General features: G+C 61.0%; 1 protein-coding gene across 22 annotated transcripts in view; it reads left to right on the forward strand.

The window, feature by feature from the left end:
* Nucleotides 1-23,227, forward strand: part of NCOR2 (nuclear receptor corepressor 2) — a 222,235-nt gene extending 199,008 nt beyond the window's left edge. For 10 of the 22 annotated variants that reach the window (XM_082667555.1, XM_082667560.1, XM_082667540.1 and 7 more), the window contains 19 exons: nt 1,811-1,951; nt 2,341-2,427; nt 3,125-3,423; nt 5,262-5,616; nt 6,768-6,989; nt 7,562-7,813; nt 8,649-8,798; nt 8,925-9,044; nt 9,135-9,348; nt 11,598-12,139; nt 13,198-13,347; nt 13,574-13,719; nt 14,219-14,412; nt 15,279-15,428; nt 16,044-16,192; nt 17,004-17,057; nt 20,011-20,232; nt 21,301-21,480; nt 22,083-23,227. In XM_082667555.1, the coding sequence (XP_082523681.1) occupies nt 1,811-1,951; nt 2,341-2,427; nt 3,125-3,423; nt 5,262-5,616; nt 6,768-6,989; nt 7,562-7,813; nt 8,649-8,798; nt 8,925-9,044; nt 9,135-9,348; nt 11,598-12,139; nt 13,198-13,347; nt 13,574-13,719; nt 14,219-14,412; nt 15,279-15,428; nt 16,044-16,192; nt 17,004-17,057; nt 20,011-20,232; nt 21,301-21,480; nt 22,083-22,264 (3,809 nt within the window). In that variant the 3' untranslated portion in view covers nt 22,265-23,227. The remainder of the gene's footprint in view (nt 1-1,810; nt 1,952-2,340; nt 2,428-3,124; nt 3,424-5,261; nt 5,617-6,767; nt 6,990-7,561; nt 7,814-8,648; nt 8,799-8,924; nt 9,045-9,134; nt 9,349-11,597; nt 12,140-13,197; nt 13,348-13,573; nt 13,720-14,218; nt 14,413-15,278; nt 15,429-16,043; nt 16,193-17,003; nt 17,058-20,010; nt 20,233-21,300; nt 21,481-22,082) is intronic. The other 12 variants (XM_082667549.1, XM_082667548.1, XM_082667559.1 and 9 more) reach the window with 6 other exon arrangements.
* The last annotated feature ends 512 nt before the right edge of the window (nt 23,228-23,739 follow it).

Genomic DNA, 23,739 nt, shown 5'->3' on the forward strand with positions numbered 1-23,739 from the left:
CTGTCTCCACCTCTGCCTGGTTCTTTACAATTTAGGAAGCAAACTTGTGGCCAGCCTTGCTAGACGTGTAGTAGGGGAACAGGCCCAGGCAGAAGAAGCCCAGGCTCACTCCCCCAGGCCTCTGGCCCAGCGCTCCTGGCAAACGCCGTGCTCTCTAATTGACACCACGTGGGTGGCAGGAAGGGGCGATGACCAGAGTGACGCGCCACCCCCTTGAGCCCTGGGCCCCCACTTCAGTGCCCCTCACTCCTCTCACCCTCTCTGTTCCCCAACCCGGGAGCCCTGCCTGGAAGGAGTTAAGGAAGTAAAGGGCTGGGCTGGGAATTTCCTGGCAGCCTCGGGCACCCAGGGGCGCAGAGATAAAAGCTGCTAATGGGCGCCCCTCTCAGCAGCTGGCAGCTGTAGGGCTGCAAACTGCTTCTCCTCTGGCGGCGGTGGGCGCGTTTTCCTCTCCCTCCGCCTCCGCCTCCGCCTGGCCTGACTGCCCTCCCGCCCCCCAGGTCCTGGGAAGCAGAGGTGGTACCATGGGGCTTAGGCACTTGCCTCTCTCTGCTGCCAAGTGGTGGAGACAGTCTTGGGGACGGGGGTCAGCTGCGTCTTCTGTGCCAACCTCGGTATCCGACTGAGGGCCCTGGAGGATGGTCAGGGGCCCTGGAAGGGCAGACGGAGAGGCTGGCAGTCGAGGTGTTGTGAGCAGAGCCCTGGGTGGCATCTCAGCTCCGGCCTCCAGATCAGTTCTTGAGCCCCTACAGGCCTTAAGTTTGTCATCTGCAGAATGGGTGTAAATCAAGGCTTTAAATTTCTCACGTGCTTCCTGGGAACAGCGAGGGCCACAGGCCGGATGGAAGGCAGTAGGGGCCGGGGAGGACCCGGAGAGTGATGGCTGTGTCTACAGGGGCCCCGCCTCTGTCCTCCGATAGCTGACTGTCGCCCTGTAACGCATGTGAGCTCGCTGGCCAGACTTCTGATCTCTGTTTTCATCTGAAATCTCGCAGTGTTTAAACGTCAGCAATTCATTTTGAGCAGAATTTGGAGCAGCACCGCGGTCTATCCGCTGGCCGCCAGCTTGCAGCCCCTGGAGTAGCTCATGCCCTGAGGATCCCGTGGGGTCACGATGGGAAATCCTGGGAGAGCGAGCGTGCCCTTTATCCCAAGGGGCAGGCACGGGGCTCTCGGGAACTTGCTTCTGATACCCCGGGACGCAGCCATCCTTGGAAGGAGAGGCCCACTCGAGGAGCCCCCAGCCTGATGGGCGAGACCGAGGCTTGGCCTCCTCCGCTTGCCTCCTGGCTGCTCAGCCCCTCGGCCTGTCGGGGGCCCGCGTGCCAGCCTGAGGAGCTCGCCCTTTGGGCTCAGCCTGGCTTGGAGAGGCCGCCTCTGCTGTGGGCACTCCTCGTCCCCTCCCTCCCCCCCGGCAGACACACACTCTCCCCACGTGGACACCAATGCACACAGTTTATTCCATGTGGCCTCACTTTGTTCTCAGTGGCCAGGTGTGCACACACACACACTGAGACCCACGGTGACACACACAGATGGTTGTGGTAACCCTGCACGTTCACACTCGGCTGGTGCATCTTTGCTCCCGTGCACGTGGTTACACATGTTCACGTCACACGTCGGCTCCCACGAGTGGCCGTGTTTGTGCAGTCACATACCTGCGCGTGGTCAAAGGCACACACCTCCCTGCCAGCAGAACCGCAGGCTATTGCCTCCTGCCCACTGGGCCCGGCCGGTTTTCTGGTACTGGGCCCAGTGCACACAGGTGCTCTGGGGCTGCCCCTCATCGTGAGATCGGTCTGGTTTCCAGGTGGCATGTCCGTGTCCCAGTGCTCCAAGGAGGACGGCAGGAGCAGCTCAGGACCTCCCCACGAGACGGCCGCCCCCAAGCGCACCTATGACATGATGGAGGGCCGTGTCAGCAGGGCCATCTCCTCAGCCAGCATCGAAGGTGTGTGCCCTGCCCAGCTCCCTACTCCAGGGGGCACAGAAGGGCCAGGGGAGGGCCTAGGACCTGCCCCAGGGGCTTCCCTACTTGCTGGGTGATGGCAGGAAAGGGAGAGAATTTCTCTTTCTCAGCTCCCCCTGGAGGGAGGAGATGGGATGGTTGGCCCTACTTTACAGATAGGAAAACTGAGGCAGGGTTTTTCTGAAGCTCCACTTGGAGGTAGCACAGGGCCCGAGAAGTGGTCCTATGCCGCCACCACTATCATCGTGGGGACTGACACTAAGTGGCTGGAGGGGCCCGCTGCTGGGAGGGGGCGCTGGAGACCCCGGCTCGTCACTGCCAAGGCCGGCTCGGGGAGCCACGAGATGATGCTCTTGCTCTCCCCCTCCCAGGTCTCATGGGCCGCGCCATCCCGCCTGAGCAACACAGCCCCCACCATCTCAAAGAACAGCACCACGTCCGAGGCTCCATCACGCAAGGTACCCTGCCCTCTGCTCCCCAGGTGTCCCCACAGGCCCGGCCACCACGCCCTCACGGCAGCTACAACAAGCCCTTGGGCTTACAGTCAGGGTGGGCGGGGGAGGGAAGGCATACCAGAGTGGGTGCCCAGGTATGTGGAAAGGCATGTAACACACGTGTACACGACAGGTATGTGTGCAGGTTGAAAGGCAGAGCGAGGCATTCCTTATGTATTTGAAAACAAAAAGAGAAGCAAGATACTACCCATCACCCTCAACTCTGTAGACGTCATTTATTCAGCATCTGCTGTGCTCTGCGCTTGGTGCCACCCCAAGTGCTCTCTGTATCTTATCTTATGGAACAGACTCCAAGAGGAACATACAGTTGGTGGGAGGATCAAAGAGGTCAGGTACCCTGCCCGGGTTCTCCTGGCTGGTCAGTGGCAAACCAGCTACTGAGAGCCCCATTCTATGCATCTTATCTATGTTATCTCACTGAATGTTCATGACTTGGTGAGGGGTTTCAGTTACTACTCCCATTCTATATGTGAAGAAATTGAGGCTCAGAGAGGGCAAGTCATGTGCTCAAGGTCACACAGCAAGTGAGGGCCTGAACCCAGGTAGTCTGGCTCCAGAATCTGCCAGCATGGAGGCCCCAGGTTAGGATGGGTGAGGTGGGGTGCAGGTGCAAGGGTCAACGCCCCGTCCTCCCCGGCAGGGATCCCACGATCCTACGTGGAGGCCCAGGAAGACTACCAGCGTCGGGAGGCCAAGCTCCTGAAGCGTGAGGGCACGCCGCCCCCGCCCCCCCCGCCCCCGCGGGACCTGGCCGAGGCCTACAAGGCCCGGCCCTTGGAGGCCCTGGGCCCCCTGAAGCTGAAGCCGGCCCACGAGGGCCTGGTGGCGACGGTGAAGGAGGCCGGCCGCTCCATCCATGAGATTCCACGGGAGGAGCTGCGGCGCACGCCTGACCTGCCCCTGGCCCCACGGCCGCTCAAGGAGGGCTCCATCACGCAGGTACGGGCGCGGGGCTGGGCGGCTGGGCCAAGATCGGGGCGGCGGGTGCTGATGGGCACCGCTCTGGCCCCTACAAATGGGGAAACTGAGGCCCAGACTCGTGGAGTGCCATGCCCAGGATCACACAGCTGCTCATCACTGACCGTCATCACGTCCGTTCCAGATTCCATGCCAAGGCCTTTAGACTATATCCACAACCTCGTTCACTTGTATTTACAGCCCAGGAGAGTCATGGCTATCATCCCCATTCTCCAGGTGGAGAAACTGAGGCCCAGAGAGGTCAAGAAGCTTGCCAGACCCCAGAGCTAGATGTAATAATGAACACCGGTCATGGATCGAACCCCCGATCCATGACCATAAGACATCGTGACTTATCTAACCCTCACAGCAGCACTCTGAGGTAGTTCTCTTACTGTCCTCATTTTAGTGGTGAGCAAACAGGTTCAGAGAGGTTAAACAGCTTGTCCAGGGTCACACAGCAAGTAAACGGCAGTTGTGCATCTCAAATCCAAATGTCCCTAAATCTGCAACGTCTTTGCTTCTCGGCATCCACTTCTCCCACCAGCATGTTGCACCTCACCCTACCCCCACCCCCGTGGCTCTGGCCCCCCAGAGGCCCCAGCCTGGTAGGGGAAGATGAGCTCTGATTGTGTGAGGAGCTGGTCGGTGGAAACCACCTAAGAACCAGTGTCTCTTCCCTTGGTCAGAGGTGGCTGATGTGAATGAGGAAGGAGCGTGGGATCCAACGGGGGCTGCGTGGCTGTGAGGTGGCAGGGACTGGGGAGGGTGTCCAGGAGGCCTACAGTTGGCTAACGGCACAGAGGTGCCCCGGGAGAAGGCGGGAGCGGTGGGAAGATTGTCGAAGGCCAGGGGACGAGTTTGGCTCTCAGCCTCTGGGCAGTTGTGAAGCCATTGGCAGGAGTCCACCATGGATCCAAAAGGGAGGCCAGTCTGATTCTGGAATATTCTTTTTAAAATAAGGGCACTTCCCCTTCTTAAGAAAGTAATTAAAACACTCCCGAAGGGCTTCCCTGGTGGCGCAGTGGTTGAGAGTCCGCCTGCTAATGCAGGGGACACGGGTTCGTGCCCTGGTCTGGGAAGATCCCACATGCCGCGGAGCGGCTGGGCCCGTGAGCCACGGCCGCTGAGCATGCGCGTCCGGAGCCTGTGCTCCGCAACGGGAGAGGCCACAACAGTGAGAGGCCCGCGTACGGCAAAAAACAAACAAAAAAATCACTCCTGAATAAAAGCAGAGTTCTCTTACTTGGCAAAGACACAGAGCCCACCGTATCCTGGGTTTCCCCGGCCTGCGCAGACAGGGTGGGGTCGTCTCCCAGGCGGCCGGGCTGCAGCTCGTCCGTGACCCCTGTTTCTTCAGCTGCCCTTTCTGGCCGTAGAGCAAACATGAACTTGTGCCCTGACCTCTGAGACTTGAGCCTCAGGGAGGTGGAACTGGATTTTGCGGCTGGCTTTTCTGGCTTGGCATTGGGTGGGCCGCCGAGGGTTCCAGACTGACAGGAAGAAGGTATTTGCCCTCATGGGGGTGTTAAGTCTCTTGCCAGCAAACCCCAAGGGCCAACAGAGGTTCCCCCACTTGCTCCAGGAAGGGCTGACCTCTGAACTTTGTGCCCCCTTCTGCAGCCCCCCAGGTGGCTCCGGTGGCCAGGGTCCAGGACAGGGGTGGGCAGGGCAGGGACAGGTGTGCGCTCATCTTAGGCTTAGCAAAGCCCTTCCTCCCCCACCCCTGGAGGCATGAGATGTCGCTCCCATTTCATAGCTGAGAAACTGAGGCTCAGAGCGGTTGGGTAGCTGATGCTTAGCCCCCCCTTGCCCCTCAGGGCACCCCGCTCAAGTATGACACCAGCACGTCCTCCACCGGCTCCAAAAAGCACGACGTGCGCTCCATCATCGGCAGCCCCGGCCGGACGTTCCCGGCGGTGCACCCGTTGGACGTGATGGCAGACACCCGGGCGCTGGAGCGCGCCTGCTACGAGGAGAGTCTGAAGAGCCGGCCGGGCGCTGTCAGCAGCTCGGGGGGCTCCATCACCCGGGGGGCCCCGGTCATCGTGCCTGAGCTGGGCAAGCCACGGCAGAGCCCCCTGACCTACGAGGACCACGCGGCGCCCTTTGCCAGCCACCTGCCCCGCGGATCACCGGTGACCACACGGGAGCCAACCCCGCGCCTGCAGGAGGGTGCGTGGGGCGGGGCGCGAGGTGGGGCGGGGCCACGGGCTGGGGCGGGGCCACGGGCTGGGGCGGGGCCTCGGTGGGCTCCGGTCTCTGAAACTGCCTTACCATCCACTCCTTAGCTCAGGAGCATCCTCGGGGCCACCACATCCATTCCACCTGCCAGACCAGTGGGTTCTACCTCCAAACCATCCTCAGGCTTCTCTCCATCTCTCGGCCACCTCCAGATCACCTGGCTTCCCTGACTTCTCTCTTGTCCTGCTAATAATCTGCTCCCCAAACGGCAGCCTGAATACTTTTTTGAAATATTTACATCAGATTACGCCACTGTTCTGCTTAAATCTTTCTAGTGACTTCTCACTGCACTTAGGAAAAAGTCACCCTTTTCCGCCATGGCCTTGGGAGCCTGCAGGATCCCGCCCCACCCACCTTTCCATCTTACTTCCAAATTCCTTTATCTGCTGCTTTATGTCTCTTCCTTGACCACACTCAGCTCATTCTTTGCTGAAGATCTTTGCACGTGCTGTCCCCTGTGCCTGAAATCCGCCCCCGCCCCCCGCCCCCCACCCGCCTTTCAGATCTTTACCTAACTGGTTTCTTTTGCGCCCTTCAGGACTCTGTTCAAATGTCACATCCTCAGGGAGGCCTCTTATGACTACCCTCCCCCCTTCAGTATTCTGGTCACATTCTGTCACATTTAAAAATTTTCTTCAGAGCATTTATTACTCTGAGATTCTTTTTCGATGACTAGTTGATCATCTGTCTTCTGCATTGAATGTCAGCCCCACGGGGGCCGGGATTTTTCTGTTTTGTTCAGCGGGGGAGCCCTAGCGCTTAGAAAGTACTCGGCGTGTCGTAGACACTTAATAAATATTTTTGGTTGATTGAAGGAATGCACAAGAAAGGGAACGAAGGAAAGAAAGAATGAACTTTTTAAAAGAGCTAAAAAACAGAAGCAAGTGAGTGAATGAATAAATAAAAGGAAAAATGAACTAGACACAAATGGATGGATGACGAGGCCTGATCCCTGGGGATCCCAGAGACCCTACCCTCAAATGACTTCCCCAAAGCACTAGCCTTGGCAGCCCCCGTGTTGGAGGCTGGGACACGTATGGCACAGAGGTCTGATGCCATCCCCACTTGGCCCGTCCCCACAGGCAGCCTCTCGTCCAGCAAGGCGTCCCAGGATCGGAAGCTGACGTCCACGCCCCGTGAGATTGCCAAGTCCCCGCACGGCACTGTGCCTGAGCACCACCCCCACCCCATGTCGCCCTACGAGCACCTGCTCCGGGGTGTGAGTGGTGTGGACCTGTACCGCGGCCACATCCCGCTGGCCTTTGACCCCACCTCCATACCCCGTGGGATCCCTCTGGATGCAGGTGATTGTCCCGGACCCACAGAACCCTGCGGCATCAGTGTCAGCCCGAGGGCTCCTCCGGCATCAACTAGCTGCCACTAGGTGGGGAAACTGAGGCATGGTGGGGGGGAGACCCAACAGTGTAATCGTGTCAACAGTTTAGGTGAGAAACAGAATTTCTCTTAGGGGTCTGAGAGACATGCTGGGTTAAACGTTTTTCAGTGGTTTTCTTTTCCGGCGGAACTTATCAGTGCCTTTAAAATTGCAAATGTATCAAAAGAGGGCTCAAGGGTGAGCGTTCCCCAGACGGACGTGATCTGAAAATCCGTTTAGAAGGATGCAGCCCTTAGGTATTTTAGTGATCCCCATTTTGGATGCCCTGTGTTTGGGGGGATTTCCATCCAAAGAACATTAGCAATCAGAGACACCCACATGTGTGTTGGGGCAGCGAGGGTTTTTCTCCTTCCAGGCTCTCAGTTCTGTTTTCTGGGGGGTGTTTGGGAGAAGCTGGGAGGGCATTGAGACCGGCGGGGTGGGGTGGCGTTCCCAGCCGAGGTGTGGGCCGGCCTGACCTTGCTCCCCTTCTCCCGGCAGCCGCTGCCTATTACCTGCCCCGGCACCTGGCCCCCAACCCCACCTACCCACACCTGTACCCGCCTTACCTCATCCGCGGCTACCCCGACACGGCGGCACTGGAGAACCGCCAGACAATCATCAACGACTACATCACCTCGCAGCAGATGCACCACAACGCGGCCACCGCCATGGCCCAGCGAGCTGACATGCTGAGGGGCCTGTCGCCCCGCGAGTCCTCGTTGGCGCTCAACTACGCCGCCGGCCCGCGAGGTGGGTGGGGCAGAGCGCTGCCAGTCACGTGGGTGGGCAGAACCCACCACCCAGAATTGGCCTTATCCCTGGTCTGCCCAGGGTCCTGAGAGCACAGGACACGTGTGTGCCCACGCGTGCACGTCTGTCCTTGCCAAGGCGGCTAGAGCAGTTGCCTTAGAGGCTCGGGTTGTATCACTGCGCTGAGAGCACACACAGACCCGGCAGGTGGTGCAAGGTTGTGTGTGCTGTGAGTCCTGGACGCACACACACGGGCTCTGCACGTGCTTGTGTCCTCTTGGTATGTGTGGTCCCTGGAGTTGAAAAAAAAAGATGGAAGTGTGAGGCTGTTTGAACTTCAGGTTCCCTTGAGTCGAAACCAGCCCGTGGTTGCTTTGCATATGCGTATTACAGTCGCCTTGTGGAAACACTTCTGGAATGTGCTTCCGGAACAACCAAGTACTAGTTACGGTCCAGTTGGTAAAATCGGTCACACTGGGTATTTCATACAGTGGGGATTGAGTACCAGGAAAGGACTGCATAGGGTCAAAGGCAAAAAGGGCACACCAAGAGCACAGCAAAAGAGCAAAACGGGCATAGCGAGGTATGCAGGGGTGCCAACTGCAAGCCACATCCACTTCAGGGTTTGGGAGCGAAGGGACGGGGTGCTGTGAGCACCCGGCATTCAGAGAAGGGTCCTGCGGGCCCGGTGCGGGGACCAAGGAGGGAGCATCCGGCCGTGCTGCTTCTCAGAGGACACGCGGCGCTCCACCGGCTGGGGTGGTCCAGCCAGGAGGCAGCCTGGCCCCTCTCCTCCCCCGACCGCTGCAGCCCGGCCCCACCTCCTCTCTCACAGGCATCATCGACCTGTCCCAAGTGCCACACCTGCCTGTGCTGGTGCCCCCGACACCAGGCACTCCAGCCACCGCCATGGACCGCCTAGCCTACCTCCCCACGGCACCACAGCACTTCAGCAGCCGGCTCAGCAGCTCCCCGCTCTCCCCAGGTGAGGCCCCCACCCCCGTTCTGGGTGTCCGCGGGCAGATGCCTTGCCCTCTCTGTTCCACCCTGGAAGACAAATCCAGGGCCCTTCCTGTGTCCGGGGCTGAGCCGCAGGCCTTTGGGTTTCCAGGAGGCCCCACCCACTTGACAAAACCCACGGCCACGTCCTCGTCCGAGAGGGAGCGGGAACGGGAGAAGTCCATCCTCGCGTCTACCACCACGGTGGAGCACGCGCCCATCTGGAGGCCCGGTAGGACGGCGGAGCCGCCAGCACGCGCCCCAGCGGTCCCTGTGGCTGCGCGTGGCCCGCCCCTCTGATCCCACGGCTTGTTTCCACCAGGTACGGAGCAGAGTGGCGGCGGCGGCGGCGGCGGCGGCGGCGGCGGCGGCGGGGGTGGGAGCAGCGGCAGCCGCCCCGCCTCCCACTCCCACCAGCACTCGCCCATCTCACCCCGGACCCAGGACGCCATCCAGCAGAGGCCCAGCGTGCTGCACAACACGGGCATGAAGAGCATTATCACCTCCGTGGAGCCCAGCACGCCCACGGTCCTGAGGTGGGCCAGGTTGGCACAGGGGAGGGGACAGGCGGGGGGGGCGGTCACTGGATACAGGTTGGGGGGATGCGCAAGTGTACCGATGGGTTGGGAGGTATACGGGAGAGTGAGCGATGGCTGAGCAGGTAGGTGGGTGGGTGGCTAGGTGGGTGAAAAGGTAAAGAGATGGGTGATTGGGTTAGTTGGATGGGTGGGTGGATAGATGAATGGATGGATGGGTGGATAATAGACTTTGGGTGGGTAAGTGGGTGGATGACAGGTGAGTAGGTAGATGCATAGGTGGGTCAGTGGTGGATAGATGGGTGACGGAGCTAGATGAACGGGCAGGTGGGGGGGTAGATGGATGATAACAGCGGGTGGGTGGGTGGATGGATGGACGGTTGTGTTAGAGAGCCAGGTGAATAGGTGGATGGATGGAGGTGGGTGAACAGATGGTGGGTGATTGGATGGAGGTTGGGTTAGATGGGTGAGCAGGTAGGTGGATGGATGGGTAGATGGGTGAGTAGATAGGTGATGGGTTGAGTAGGTGGGTGGATGGGTGGTTGGGTTGGGGTAGGTAGGTAGGTGGGGAGGTGGGTGGATAGATGGGTAGGTGGACAGGTGATGAGTTGGGTAGATGGCTGGGGGGGTTGGGTGGGTAGATGGATGAGTAGGTGGTTCATGGGGTAGATGGATGACGAGTTGGGTGGGTGGATGGGGGAGTAGTTGGGTAGGTTGTCGAGTTCAGGAATGGAGTCTGTGGAGCGGAGAGGGAGAGGCAGAGTAAGGCCTGTGAGGAGAGCCTTTCCCGTTCCTCCCAGGATTCAGGGCCCTACAGGGAGGAGACAGTGTCTCTCTTGGCTGGACAAAGTCCAGAGGTTCCGTGAAGATGGGAGAAGCTGCAGAGGTCCCATATGTGTCCCCCCCGCCACCCCCGGAGTCCACTTCCTATCACAACAGGCCCAAGACCCACCTCCCACCCCCTGCCCAAGGTCTGTGGGCAGAGCTGCCTGATGGGGGAGGGAGCCTCCCCGATACCCCTGCCCACCAGCGACAGTTCAGAGGCGGCTGCTTCTTCCAAAATGAAGTGTCCGTTCATGCAAGTGTGCTTCCATTTGGCTAGTCTAAATCATACCTTCCCCACCACCATTCCCATTATGAAAAATGACATCATTTCCCAAGCACACAGGCTTGTCCCTTCTGAGTCAGGTCCCCAGCGGGTACGCATGGAAGGAGCGCCTGAGTCTCAGAGTGGGGCACCCAGGCGTGAGCTCCCACCAGCAACCACCAGTGAGAGGCTGTAGCAGGGACATCAAGCCCTTTCCCAGTGGCAGCTGAGTTAAGACCCCTGGGAGAGAGGGTTAGCACAAGGCTTCCTCATGGAAAACGCTAGGCTTGGCAGGCCACAAGAGATGGTGTCGGGCCAGCTCACGTCCAAGCCTGTTTCCTCATCTGCAGAGCAGGGATAGTTACACTGACCCTGTGAAGGTCAGAGAGAGTGCATCTGTGCACTCCTTCTTCCTGGTAGGCCTGCGGTGGGTCTCCTGCCCTGTGCTGGGTACGGGGGACACGGTAATGGGTGACGCATGCAGTGCCCTCTGAGGGCTTGTGGGCTAGACCCATAAGCCTCTGGGGTAAGGAAGAGCGCTCCAGGCAGAGGGGACAACAGGGAGCCCTGTGTGGCCCCACTGCCCTGTCCTTTAACCACCCGCCCTAGCCCGCCCTCTGGGCCTTTGCCCTGTGGCTCCCTCATTTCCTCCCCAGCGCATGTGCCAGCCCCTCAGAGTCCTCCGTGAGCCCTGCCTAAGAGCTCCCTTGCCATTCTCTTAGCAGAACGTAACCCAGACTCGTTCACCTTCGAGCAGTTGCCACACTGATAGGGGTTTAATTTATCACGTTATCACATTAAGACGTGCGTAGTCTGTCTTCTCACCTAGAACGTACGGCGCTTTTGTCTGTTCTGTGCACTGCCGTACCCCAGTGTCTAGAACGGCGCCTGACACGTCGTAGGTGCTCAGTAAAAAGTTTTGGGCTGACGAGCTGATGGGCTGGATGGACGGCAGGTGGATGGGGTAGGTGAGGCCACATGGCACGGGGGCTCGCAGGTCACAGTAGGCAGCGTTTATTCTGAGAGCAGTAGGGAGAGCGGGAGCTCTTCCGGGCAGGGGAGACTCCACAGGGTGTCAAAGTGAGGGAGTGACCCTGCCTCGGCCTCACAGGCCCCGGCTGTGGCTCGCGCAGCCGCTGACCCTCCCTCTCTCCTCCCCCAGGTCCACCTCCACCTCCTCGCCTGTCCGCCCGGCCGCCACATTCCCACCCGCCACCCACTGCCCACTGGGTGGCACCCTCGACGGGGTCTACCCCACCCTCCTGGAGCCTGTCTTGCTGCCTAAGGAGGCCCCGCGGGTCACCCGGCCCGAGCGGCCCCGAGCAGACGCCGGCCACACCTTCCTCGCCAAGCCCCCAGCCCGCGCGGGGCTGGAGCCCGCGTCCTCCCCCGGCAAGGGCTCCGAGCCCCGGCCCCTGGCGCCGCCTGGCTCCGGCCACGCAGCCATCGCCCGCGCCCCGGCGAAGGGCATCACGCCCCACCACGCCAGCCCGGACCAGCCAGCGCCGCCTGCCTCGGCCTCAGACCTGCACCGGGAAAAGACTCAAAGTAAACCCTTTTCCATCCAGGAATTGGAACTCCGTTCTCTGGGTAAGACCACCCTGACAGCGGCCACCTTCATAGACGCGATAATCATGCGTCAAATTGCTCACGATAAAGGGCCGCGAGAAGGAGGTTCGCTGGCCAACGACTCCCCTCGCGATGGTAAGACTCCTGGCCCCACCGCCCACCCGCTCCGTCTTGTGGCCTAAAGATATTTTCAGATCTCTGCTTTTTATTTTTCCCCCATTTTTCGTTGGTTTTGGTTTTTTGTTTTGAAAGTCGTCTTCGTCGATTGCACGCTCTGATGGTTCCTCCAGCCGCGCACACCCGCTCTGAGCGGGGGGCAGCCTCATCCTTTGCACATCGTTTTATCATGATTTTTTTGTGTTGTTTTGGATTTTCGCTTTTTTTCCTTTAATGAATGGATCTGTGATTTTGACTTTAGCCGCGCCTCCCATCTCCCCCTTTGCGCCTTTGTCTGGGGAGCGGGGCTGCAGAGGGGCGCAGGCCGATGCCTCCCGCCCCCCGGCATTCGGTGCAGAGAAGACGGGGTGGGGGGGAGCGCCGCCACTCTCCAGGAGGAGCTGGGAACCTGCCCCCTGCGTCCTGCCCAGGTTGTGAGGGCGTCTTGGGGGTACTCTGCCCCACGCTCCCCTTGCCAATCCACCAGCCAGCAGCCCCGGGGACGAGGGGCGTCCTCCATGCTGGAGCGGGGCTGTGGCCCGGCGGGGACACTGGGACCTGAGTGTCACTCCCGCCCCAGCCCTCACCGACCTCACTCCCTCACTGCCCGTCCGCTGCCCCTACACTCCCTTCGCAGAGCCTCATCCTCCCCCCTGTCACTCTGCCCGCCCCTGGCCCGCCAGCACCACCGGGTTCCGTCTCCGTCCCTTTTCCCACCTGTGCTGCTGTCCAGCTCTCCCTCTGCTTGGATCTCTCCCCGTGCCCCTCCGCCCTCCTGCCTGTGCGTCCTGTTCTCTGCGCTGCTTCCGTGTCCAGCTCTCTCTACAGCCCTCTCTCCCTGCAGCCCCCGTCCCTCTTTTCTCACTCTGCCCCCACCCCTGGCCGGCCAGCAGACCCCACGCTGGCTCTCTCCCTCTCTCTCCCTCGGCCCCAGCTCCCACCCCCGGCCTGGGAGACCCCGCCAGTGTGGGAGGGGAGGCTGGGAGGGGCAGCCTGGCCCTGGCGCTTGCCTGACTCGTGGCCTCACCTGGCTTCAGGTTACCACGGCGGCGGCTACAGCCCTGATGGGGTGGAGCCCGTCAGCCCCGTGAGCTCACCCAGCCTGACCCATGACAAGGGGCTCCCCAAGCACCTGGAGGAACTCGACAAGAGCCACCTGGAAGGGGACCTGCGGCACAAGCAGCCAGGTAGGGTCCCGCCCTGCCTCCGAGCCCCCTCCCGCCCCCCCGCGTGTGAGACAGGGGCAGTTGTCACCCCATCGCGCAGGTGGGGAGACTGAGGCACTCAGAGGTGGCGGAATCGGCCTCGCACCACGGCTCAGAGGGCAGAGCCGGGCTCTGAGGGCAGCAGCCCCGCCAGGCACACGCCTCGCCCCCCTCAGCCACGCCCTGACCTGCTCTGCTCTGCCCGCAGGCCCGGGGAAGCTCAGCGGCGAGGCTGCACACCTCCCACACCTGCGGCCGCTGCCCGAGAGCCAGCCCTCGTCCAGCCCGCTGCTCCAGACCACGCCAGGGGTCAAAGGTCACCAGCGGGTGGTCACGCTGGCACAGCACATCAGTGTAACTACCCCTCCTCTGCCCCCTCCTCATTGCCTTTGTACCTGGGGTGGGACCCGGCCCCGAGGAAGGGGGGGGAGGGTCCACGCACTGTCTGGTGGGTAAACTGAGTCCTGGTGAAGTGAGCCAGGGATCTGGGGGTCGGTGAGGGCAAGCCATGCCAGGGGTCCCAGAGTCTCAAACTCAGGTGCTATACCTACCCCCTCATCCAGCTGACGGAGCCTCAGGTGCACGAGCCCAGCCGCGATCCACATCTTACACACGCTGGGCAGGGGAACCCGACCCACCTGGGGGCCCACTTTGAGACTTGGGCCAGTGCCCCCACCCCATGCACTTGGGGGCATTGAGGCCGTGTGGGCAGGCCCGAAGCCCCCTGGGGAGCCAAGGACCAAGCCCCCGGGTTCTGCCCCCAAAGTTCAGTCCAGCCCTCACCCCGCCTGGAAGGTTCTGGCAGATGGCTGGCGCCTGACCCTGCTCTTGTCCCCTGACCCTTGGCCTACAGGAGGTCATCACGCAGGACTACACGCGGCACCACCCGCAGCAGCTCAGCGCGCCCCTCCCTGCCCCCCTTTACTCCTTCCCTGGAGCCAGCTGCCCCGTCCTGGACCTTCGCCGCCCACCCAGTGACCTCTACCTCCCAGCCCCGGACCATGGCGCCCCGGCCCGTGGCTCACCCCACAGTGAAGGGGGCAAGAGGTGAGTGGCGGTGGGAGACAGGGTGCCCCTTGCTGGTCACCACCGAGAGGGCTCTGTTAGGTGTCTGCTGCGGGAAGCTTGAGCCCAGTAAAGTGCGAGGCCCGCCTGGAGCCATTGCACATGAGAAACCGAGGTTCAGGGAGACCAGGGAGTTTGCTCAAGGTCACGGCGCCGCTGGACAATAGCTGTTACATACGCCACACTCAGGGGGATTCCAGGCACCAAGCTGAATACTTCACACCTGTTAACCAGGATCCTCACCACAACCTTGGGAAGCGTAGGCAGTGTTATCCCATTTCACAGACAAAGAAACTGAGGCACAGAGCAGTGAATTCACTTGCCTATAGGGACGCAGCCAGTAAGTGGCGGAGCAGGGATTCGAAGCAGAGCCGTGTGATGTGAGAGCCGCCTCCTAACGGGCACATACACACTTGCACTCCTGGTTACCCCTGGGGGGCTCCCTGGTCAGAGAGGAGAGGATCGGGGAGGGACCCCCGCTCTAGGATGAAGGAGCCATTCCGGGTGGCGCACAGAGTTGGGGAGACGGCAGCATGTCTTTGGGGGAACAGTGGGGTCCCTGGCGTCGGGGTGCAGCAGGGGTTCAGCCAGATTCAGCCCACGGCCTGTGCTTGCGTGGCCCATGAGCTAAAGATGATTTTATGTTTCTAAAGAAAGAGAATATACAGCAGAGACTACAAGTGGCCCATGATGCCTGAAATGTTTGCTAACTGACCCTTTGCAGGAAAAGCGTGCTAACCCCTGGTTTAGAACGAGGCAGGGCTTAGTGGGGAGTGGAGAAAGGGATGCGCCCCTTTCAAGAGGGAGCCCTGAGCTCTGACCACCGCGGGGACCCTCTCTCCGCCCAGGTCTCCAGAGCCAAGCAAGACGTCAGCCTTGGGCAGCAGTGAGGATGGTATAGAACCTGTGTCCCCGCCGGAGGGCATGGCAGAGCCCGGGCATCCCCGGAGCACCGTGTACCCGCTGCTGTACCGGCACGGGGAGCAGGTGGAGCCCAGGTACCTGCACGGCAGCCCCTCCCCTTCCTGGGGCACTCGGGACTCGGGCCCTTGCCCACCTGCGGCCTCGATCCACCACTGTGCAGCTGGGGGCCTGGCAAGGGCTTTGGGGTGCAGCCGGGGGGCCTCAGACCCGCTAAACAAGGTCAAAACTTGACGGACCTCCACGGCTGCTTCCTGAGCCGTGGGCTGGGGTCTCTTAGCTCAGGCCCGGCCCCTGTTGCCGGCACTTGAGGATCTGAGAAATAAAGAGCTAAGTGTGCTGGACCAAACTGGGGCTCCGGGGAGCGGGGGGGGATGGAGGTGGAGAGAAAGGGCCCCCTGACCTCAGGGGCAGACGTGGTCTGAGCCCACTTTGGTTCCCGAGGCTCTTTTCTGGGAGTCCGGCTATTGCAGGTAGACAGGCGTGGCCCACCGGGGCAGCTGGGGCTCTGCAGAGACACCCTGAGCCCAAGGATAGGTGGATGACACAGGGGATTTCGGAAGACATGGGCCCTAAGAAGTGGGGGAAGCAAGCACGAGGTGGGAGAAGCTTCATTCTGAATTTCGAAGGCAGCTCAGGTGGTAAGCTCCCCGTCGTCAAGGGAACTGACCTGGGGTGTCTGACCCTCGCAGCAGGATGGGCTCCAAGTCCCCCGGCAACACCAGCCAGCCGCCGGCCTTCTTCAGCAAGCTGACCGAGAGCAACTCGGCCATGGTCAAATCTAAGAAGCAGGAGATCAACAAGAAGCTGAACACCCACAACCGGAACGAGCCAGAATACAGTAAGGGGCCCACCCTCCTTGGGGGCAGGGCTACCAGGGCCCACCCTCCTTGGGGCGGGGCTACCAGGGCCCACCCTCCTTGCGGGCGGGGCCACCAGGGGCTGGGGGTTAGCACAGCCGGGTGGACCCGCCGGCCCGTCACCTCACGTTCAGGGAGCCCGTGTTGTCCCTCCTTTTCCCGTAGGCATTTGCTGGGTTGTCACAGCATGATGCCCGGCACACGGGGGGCACTCGGGGGATATTGGCACGCACGCGTCTGTTCGTAGTGGGCGCCAGAGATCGGGGTCACGCCCTTACGAGGACCCCGTGTGTACCCCACGCACGATGCGCCTCGCACCTGTGATTTGTTTTCCCCATTTATGCGGTTACTGGACGTAAATCCTAGCTTAGCTCTACCCTGTCAGCACAGAGCCGGGCACATAGCAGCCGCTCGAGAGAGCACATGAGCGGGTGAAGCAACGAGTGAAGGAACCTCACATCCCGGCCTCGGAAGACTCGCTAGCGCGGGGAGCTCGGGGCCCTGCAGAGGCTTTTCTCTTTCTGGGGCTGGAGTCGCAGCCTTGCAGACAGTCCCTGGCCCAGGCTGCTAAGTCCAGAACCTTGCCAAGTGTTGTGCCTGGGCCAGTAGGTCAGCAGCCTCAGGGGGCCGGCTCGAAATGCCGACTCTCAGGCCCTGCCCCAGCCCTGCTAAATCTGTCTGCATTGCGCAAGCTCCCAGGTGGTGCACCTTGCCGAGACCAGACAGGGGACGTAGGGGGGAAGGTGCTTTCCAGGACCTGTAGGCCTCACCCATCTCGTCGTCCCCCTCCAGATATCGGCCAGCCCGGGACGGAGATCTTCAACATGCCCGCCATCACCGGAGCAGGTAACCCGGTCACCCTGGGCTGCTCGGCCGACAGCCCGTCCCCTCCCTCCCCCTCCCCCGTCACTGTGCGCCCAGGGAGGTCAAGCTGGGTGTCTGGACCTGGAAGGAGACTTGGGAGTGAGGCCTCGGAGGTCCCTGGGCCTCACATCAGCCGTAGCCATGGTGACAGGTGGCCTTTCGTAGTTCAAGTGTATCCCCTCCTCTGCGGTGGGGATGCAGACACACACAAGAGGCCGGCGGGGTCTGGCGAGGAGTGTCTGTTTGGAGTTCAATTTCAAGGCCTCTGGTGCATGTAGGACAGTATAGAATCACACACAACTACCCGGAACCTGTCTGTTGGGATCTCGGATGGAGATGTGAGTGTGTGGAGTGGGCCTGTGTGTGCACGTGGTCCACGTGGGCGTTTTTTGTAGGTGGAGCATCGGTTTTACTGGAAAATTCCATCCAGGGAGCTGGGGAAACAGTGCAGATGTATTCCAGAGATGAGTGTAAAATTCACACACATTTTTTTAAATATAAATTTATTGTATTTATTTATTTTTGACTGTGTTTGGTCTTCGTTGCTGCACACGGGCTTTCTCTAGTTGCAGCAAGCGGGGGGCTACTTTTTGTTGCCGTGCACGGGCTTCTCGTTGCGGAGCACGGGCTCTAGGCGCGTGGGCTCAGTAGTTGTGGCTCGCGGGCTTTAGAGCGCAGGCTCAGTAGTTGTGGCTCACGGGCTTAGCTGCTCCGCGGCATGTGGGATCTTCCCGGACTAGGGCTCGAACCCGCGTCGCCTGCACTGGCAGGCGGATTCTCAACCACTGCGCCACCAGGGAAGCCCCACACACATTTTTACACTGAAACGTAAGCCTTCTATGATGGTTTGGAGCCTGTGGGGTTACACTGTGCATTTCGGCTGCCTCTGTAGAAGGACTGGGACGGGGCTTTGGGGAAACACCTGGTGTCTGGTGTGAAGCAGCTGAGCCAGAGCAGGCAGGGCTGACCCTCCACCAGAGGCCTGCCCGGTATGGGGAGGAACGAGGCATCTTTGGGGGGATGTGCTGACCTTCCCTGAGGGCCGTCGCAGCTCTGGGAATGTGCTGAGCAAAAGGCAGCCATTGGATTTTATCAGGGGGCCACGGGGCCTCTAAATGGGGGTCCCCACTGGGGAATGTCCACCCACCCAGAGACTAGACGCTGGGTGAGCCTCGGGCAATGGGGAGGAGACGATTCGGCCAAAACAACAAGATGGACAGAAATGAATGTTTTCATGTTTCCATTTCAGAGATGCTCATACACCGACCCAGGTGCGTGTGTGTGTAGAAATTCATGCGGTACAAGGAACTTGCATATAAATTAAACTCAACTATTTTTCAAAGCAGTTTAGGCCACACGCACACAATTTCCCCAGACCCCCGTCTCTGCTGCTTTAGGACTGCAGACGGTCAGCTTCCTGCCTAGCACTGACAGACCACGGACCCGTGACCTTGGGTGGCAGGTTCAGTAACGTCTGTGATCGTAGGATGCTCACCTACCGAGGAACCATCATGACCTGTATCCCTAACGTCTTTTTTTCCCACTTCCCAGTGTCTTAGTTTGTAGGATCATAAATGCTTCTCCCCCCCCCCCCCCCGCCCCACTCACCCCCGCTGGAGATATTGCTTTTCCTTGACCGACGTGACTTTTTTTAAGTGCTGATGAGGCATGGCCGAGACACAGCTAGAAACCTGTCAAGGGGTCCTGTGGCTGTGAATGAGCTTGAAACTAAAAGGAAGAAAAGAAAATGAAAACGTAGACAGCAAATCGTAGCTTTAGAAATGTGATTTTAGATGCTGCCGTGTTGCTCCGAGCCTCCCAGGAACCATCGGTCCAGTTTACAGACGAGTTAGGGGTCAGCAAGACCTGTTGTTCGGCCACTTGGTAATCATACAACTGACTTGGAGTGGAAGTTTTAAAATCCATGAAAACTTTGCCCAGTGGCAGGCAGAGAGCTTCGTCGGAGGTTTTTGGAAGCAAAGTCTGGTTTAACAAAAATGCCGAAAAGAGGCACGTTCCCCAGGGTTTGCAGACGTCCCCAGAATGGTTCACAAGCAAACAAGAGAGGGACAGAAAACCTGGTAAACAGAAAACGAGGCGTAACTGGTGTGACTTGGAAGTGGGTGTCTGGAAGGATTCGTGAGGGACAGTTGTTGATCGGACCACTTTGTGCCGGGCGGCCGGGCCGGGGGCGGCCATGTGATTGTTTCCAGCTCTGCCCTGACCCCCCGCACGCACGTAACTGCATGGCTGGACTCCCCTCTCCACCGTCCGTCTCTGCACCTCTTTCTCCTTGTGGCTCCCGGGCGGGGAGAGGGGGTGGGAGGAGCGTTAGGCCCAGTTGCGGGGGCAGACAGGGGGCTTGAGGGTCCCGGGCCTCGCAGGCAGGGGCGGCCGGAGGACCATCTGGTCACCTTCCCTCCATTCCTCCCAGCAGCCCCCGGGAACCAGGGTGGACCCCCCAGCGCCCAGCACTGAGCTCTGGCTTGTCTTAGTTTCCCAGCAGCCCTTCCCCCAAATAAGGGGACCCCCTGATCCCGCTCCCCGTTCCTTTGTAAGACCACTCAATTTTTAAAAAAAAAAGCAGCCCCAGCTGGGGGTTAGGGATCCAGAAGGGGCTTCTGATTTCCCCGAGGGCAGAGTAGGAATGAGGCTGGGGGGGGCGGTCATCTAACCACCCCGAGCCCACCTCTTCCCCCACCGGGAATTCCTGAGGGCTTCCAGGGCCCGAGTCAGAGGGAGCCGTCCGCCCCCACCACCCTGCAGCGGAACCACGGGGGGAAGACAGGGAAATCAAGAATCGTTGCTTTGCCAAAATGTGCTCACTGTGTGTTCTTTCTTCTCCTCCCTCTCTCCCTCTCTGCTTCTCTCTCCCTCTCTCCCCCTTGTCCCCCCGGCCCCTGCGGCCCCCTTTGTGTGTGTGTCTCTCTCCCAGGCCTCATGACCTGCAGAAGCCAGGCGGTGCAGGAACATGCCAGCACCAACATGGGGCTGGAGGCCATTATTAGAAAGGCGCTCATGGGTAAATATGATCAGTGGGAGGAGCACCCGCTCAGCGCCAATGCTTTTAACCCTCTGAATGCCAGTGCCAGCCTGCCCGCTGCTATGCCCGTAACCGCTGCTGACGGACGGAGGGAACACGCGCTCACCTCGCCAGGTCTGCAGGCCTCCTCCACCCCGTCTGTCCCACCCCGGTGTCATTAATCCTCCCGCCTCCCTCCGCGTTCCTCTGACCAACCCCCCTCCAGCTTTGGAGCTTGTGACTCTATTTTTGTGCGTGTTTGACGTGGTCCTGGAGTTGGGTAACCCCGAGCTGGGCGGACACCCCCCCAGGTGTCTGCGTGGCCCCGGCCCGCCCGCGCCCGCTGGGCCCGAAGGAGCTGCCGCTTTTCTAAAAACACTCACGCCGCTGCCCGAGCCCTGCCCTGCCTCCCTCCCCGGCTGGGCATTCGTCCCGGGATGCCCACGTCCTGGCCCAGCTTGTGTGTCCTTGGGGGAGATCGGGCTGGAGTGAGGACCCACTCTCTCTGTGTGGATCGGGGGGACCCTTGGGCTCACGGCAGCCAGGCCAGTGGGCCCGGTGTCTGCTGCGGCCACCAAGCATGTTCACGGCTGGCCCTCGGGGCTGATGGGGTGGAGACCAGCATCTGTGTACCAGATCCGAACTCATGAATCAGGGAAACCAGACGGGCTGGCTCGCCCTCTGCCCTGGGTCCCTGATCAACACTCTGCGTATCAGAGCAAGGGCCAGGCAGAGAGTTCTTGAGCCATTTTTCTGACCTGGACACTGTGGCCCTGGGAAGCTTCTGGACTTAATGAGGGCCCAGGCCTGGCCTCAGGGGCCCTGGCTTCTCTGCAGAGGGCCTGCAGCCTGCCCAGCCCCGGCACAGTCCTGGGGCGGTGGTCAGGGTCAAGCCAGAGGCCTGAGGCTCCGTGCTTGAGGTATTAGCCCCTGGTGGGTAGGGGGCCTCAGGGCAGCCTGAGGGGGCTTTGCAAATAGTTCTACCCACTCCCCTAGCAGAGACCCCTCCAGATCCAGGCTCCCGGCTGGGGCTGGCCATCTGGGCGATCTCCTTGGCTTCCCAGGGGGCTGGGCTGCTGTTCCCCCTCCCCGGGGGGCCCGGGAAGCAGGGGTCCAGGGCCTCACCCACCCACCCCCGCCACCTCTACAGTGCGAGCACTGTCCTCAGTCCAACTCGGCCCCTTCCCATGTGTCCCCCTGCAGGTGGTGGCGGGAAGGCCAAAGTCTCTGGCAGACCCAGCAGCCGAAAAGCCAAGTCCCCGGCCCCAGGCCTGGCGTCTGGGGACCGGCCACCCTCCGTCTCCTCAGTGCACTCGGAGGGAGACTGCAACCGCCGGACCCCACTCACCAACCGCGTGTGGGAGGACCGGCCCTCGTCCGCAGGTGGGCCCCGGGGGCGGGCAGGTGGGCCTGGCCGGCTGCCCGAGCACCTACTGTGTGCAGAGCGCGTGGTCAGGCCTGTTCTGAGACACTCGCCCAGGGCCCTGGCCAGCTGAACTGGGGCTCGCAGATGGTCAGGATGCTTCTCGTAAGGGCCCAGGTGGAGGGAAAGAGCACGATTTAGAGCGAGGATGAAGGATTCAGGAAGTGAAGAGAGAGGCCTGTGGGCAAGGGCCGGTCCCACAGGCTTGGGGGGGCCTCAGGGGAGCCCCCGACTTATCCGTGCATGCGAGGAGGTCCCTGGGGGAGGTGTGTGATCTCCCACAGGTCCAAGAGAGCTCTTGGCTGCAGGACAGACGCAGGGGGGCGAGGACAGGAAGAGCGAGGCGGCTCCCGCTGGGCCAGGCGACAGGCTGCCGGGCATGAATGGCGTGGGAGTGCTGGCAGTGAGGCCAGGTGGGCAGTTTGAGAAAGCTTCCAGGAGACAGAAGGGGTGGGGAGGCAGGAGGCCGAGGCCCCAGCTCCTGGGGAGGCGGGTGGGTGGGCCCCTGGGGGCCGCCAGGCTCACCGGGGCCTCCGGGGCTTCTCTCCCGGTCTCTCCGCAGGGTCCACACCGTTCCCCTACAACCCCCTGATCATGCGGCTGCAGGCGGGGGTCATGGCCTCCCCGCCCCCGCCTGGCCTCCCCGCGGGCAGCGGGCCCCTGGCTGGCCCCCATCACGCCTGGGACGAGGAGCCCAAGCCGCTGCTCTGCTCGCAGTACGAGACGCTCTCCGACAGCGAGTGAGGCTCAGAACGGGGTGGGCCGACGAGTGGCCGGAGCAGCGGGCGGCTGCCGACTCCCCCCACCGAGGAAGGAGCCCCTGAGTCTGCCTGTGCGCCCGTCTGTCCGTCCGTCCGTCCAGAGCCGGCATCCTTGCCTGTCTAAAGCCTTAACTACGACTCCCGCCCCGGCTGGCCCTGTGCAGTGACCTTACTCAGGGGATGTTTACCTGGTGCTCGGGAGGGGAGGGGCCGGGGAGGGGGCACGGCAGGCGTGTGGCGGCCACACGCACACAGCCGGGGCGGCCAGGGACCCAAAGCAGGACGACCACGCACCTCCCACGCCACTGCCTCCCCACCTAACGCATTTGGAACCAAAGTCTAAACTGAGCTAGCAGCCCCCGCACCCGCCCTCTGTCCCCATCCCGCTTAGCACTCTGGACAGACGGACACAGGCCCTGTCCAGGCCCCAGCGCTCTTGTCCCAGTCCCCACGGGCTGCCCCAGCCGACAAGACCGCTGGAAACCAAGTCAGGCCAGATGGGCGGGCGACGGGGCCGGGTGCGGCCTGGGGTGAGCGGCTGCTCCGAGGAACTGGACTGTTTTTTTCATACATCGTTGCCGCAGCGGTGGGAAGGAAAGGCAGGTGTAAATGATATATTGGTTTACAGGGTATATTTTTGATACCTTCAATGAATTAATTCAGATGTTTTAAGCAAGGAAGGACTTACCCAGTATTATTGCTGCTGTGCTTTCGATCTCTGCTTACTGTTCAAGAGGCGTGCGCAGGCCAACAGTCGGTGACCCCATAGTCCGCAGGACCGAGGTGGGGCCGGGGCTGCCAGCTCTCGAGCCCCCCTGCGTCCTCCCTCCCTCCCTTCCTTGGGCAGAATGAATTTGAAGGGGATTCTGTGACCGCCATCTGCGCACGGCGGTGGCGTCCTGTCATTTACACACGTTCTTCTCATTAAAAAGCGAATTATACTCGACTTCCAGAGGCTCCTTCTCTCTCTTGGCCCTGGCAGCCAGGAGGACAGGCGACTGGGCCGTGGGGGCGGGGGGGGGGGGGGTGAACCGTTGGAGTGTAACCCTGCGGGGGACAAGGGCACATCCCCTGACTCACCAGTCTCTCCCCTCTGCAGGCGAATATTTACACCCACGGTAAGGATGTCACCGTGCAGACCTTGAACAGTCCCACCCATGGTGAGAGTATTGAATTTTCACACCCACGAGGAGGGTGTCAGATATTCACAGCCATGGTGACGGTATCCAAGAAGGCCATCGTCAGCTCTTAACTGTTAAATACTTTAAAAATTATTCCTGCCCACACTGTGTTAGGGAACAAACAGACCCTTTGCCGTCACTGCTTTGGATACGCGGCAGAAGAGAGAACCACCCTCCCTCCCAGCTTGGGTCTTGAGGCAGCTGCCAACTGGCGTCTTGCAGTCTTGGTAAAACGTGTCTCAGACACGAGCTGTGTTCCTTCAGGAGCAGAGCCGGA

This window comes from Grampus griseus, assembly GCF_964374135.1.
Source record: "Grampus griseus genome assembly, chromosome: 12".
Classification (NCBI taxonomy): Eukaryota; Metazoa; Chordata; class Mammalia; order Artiodactyla; family Delphinidae; genus Grampus; species Grampus griseus.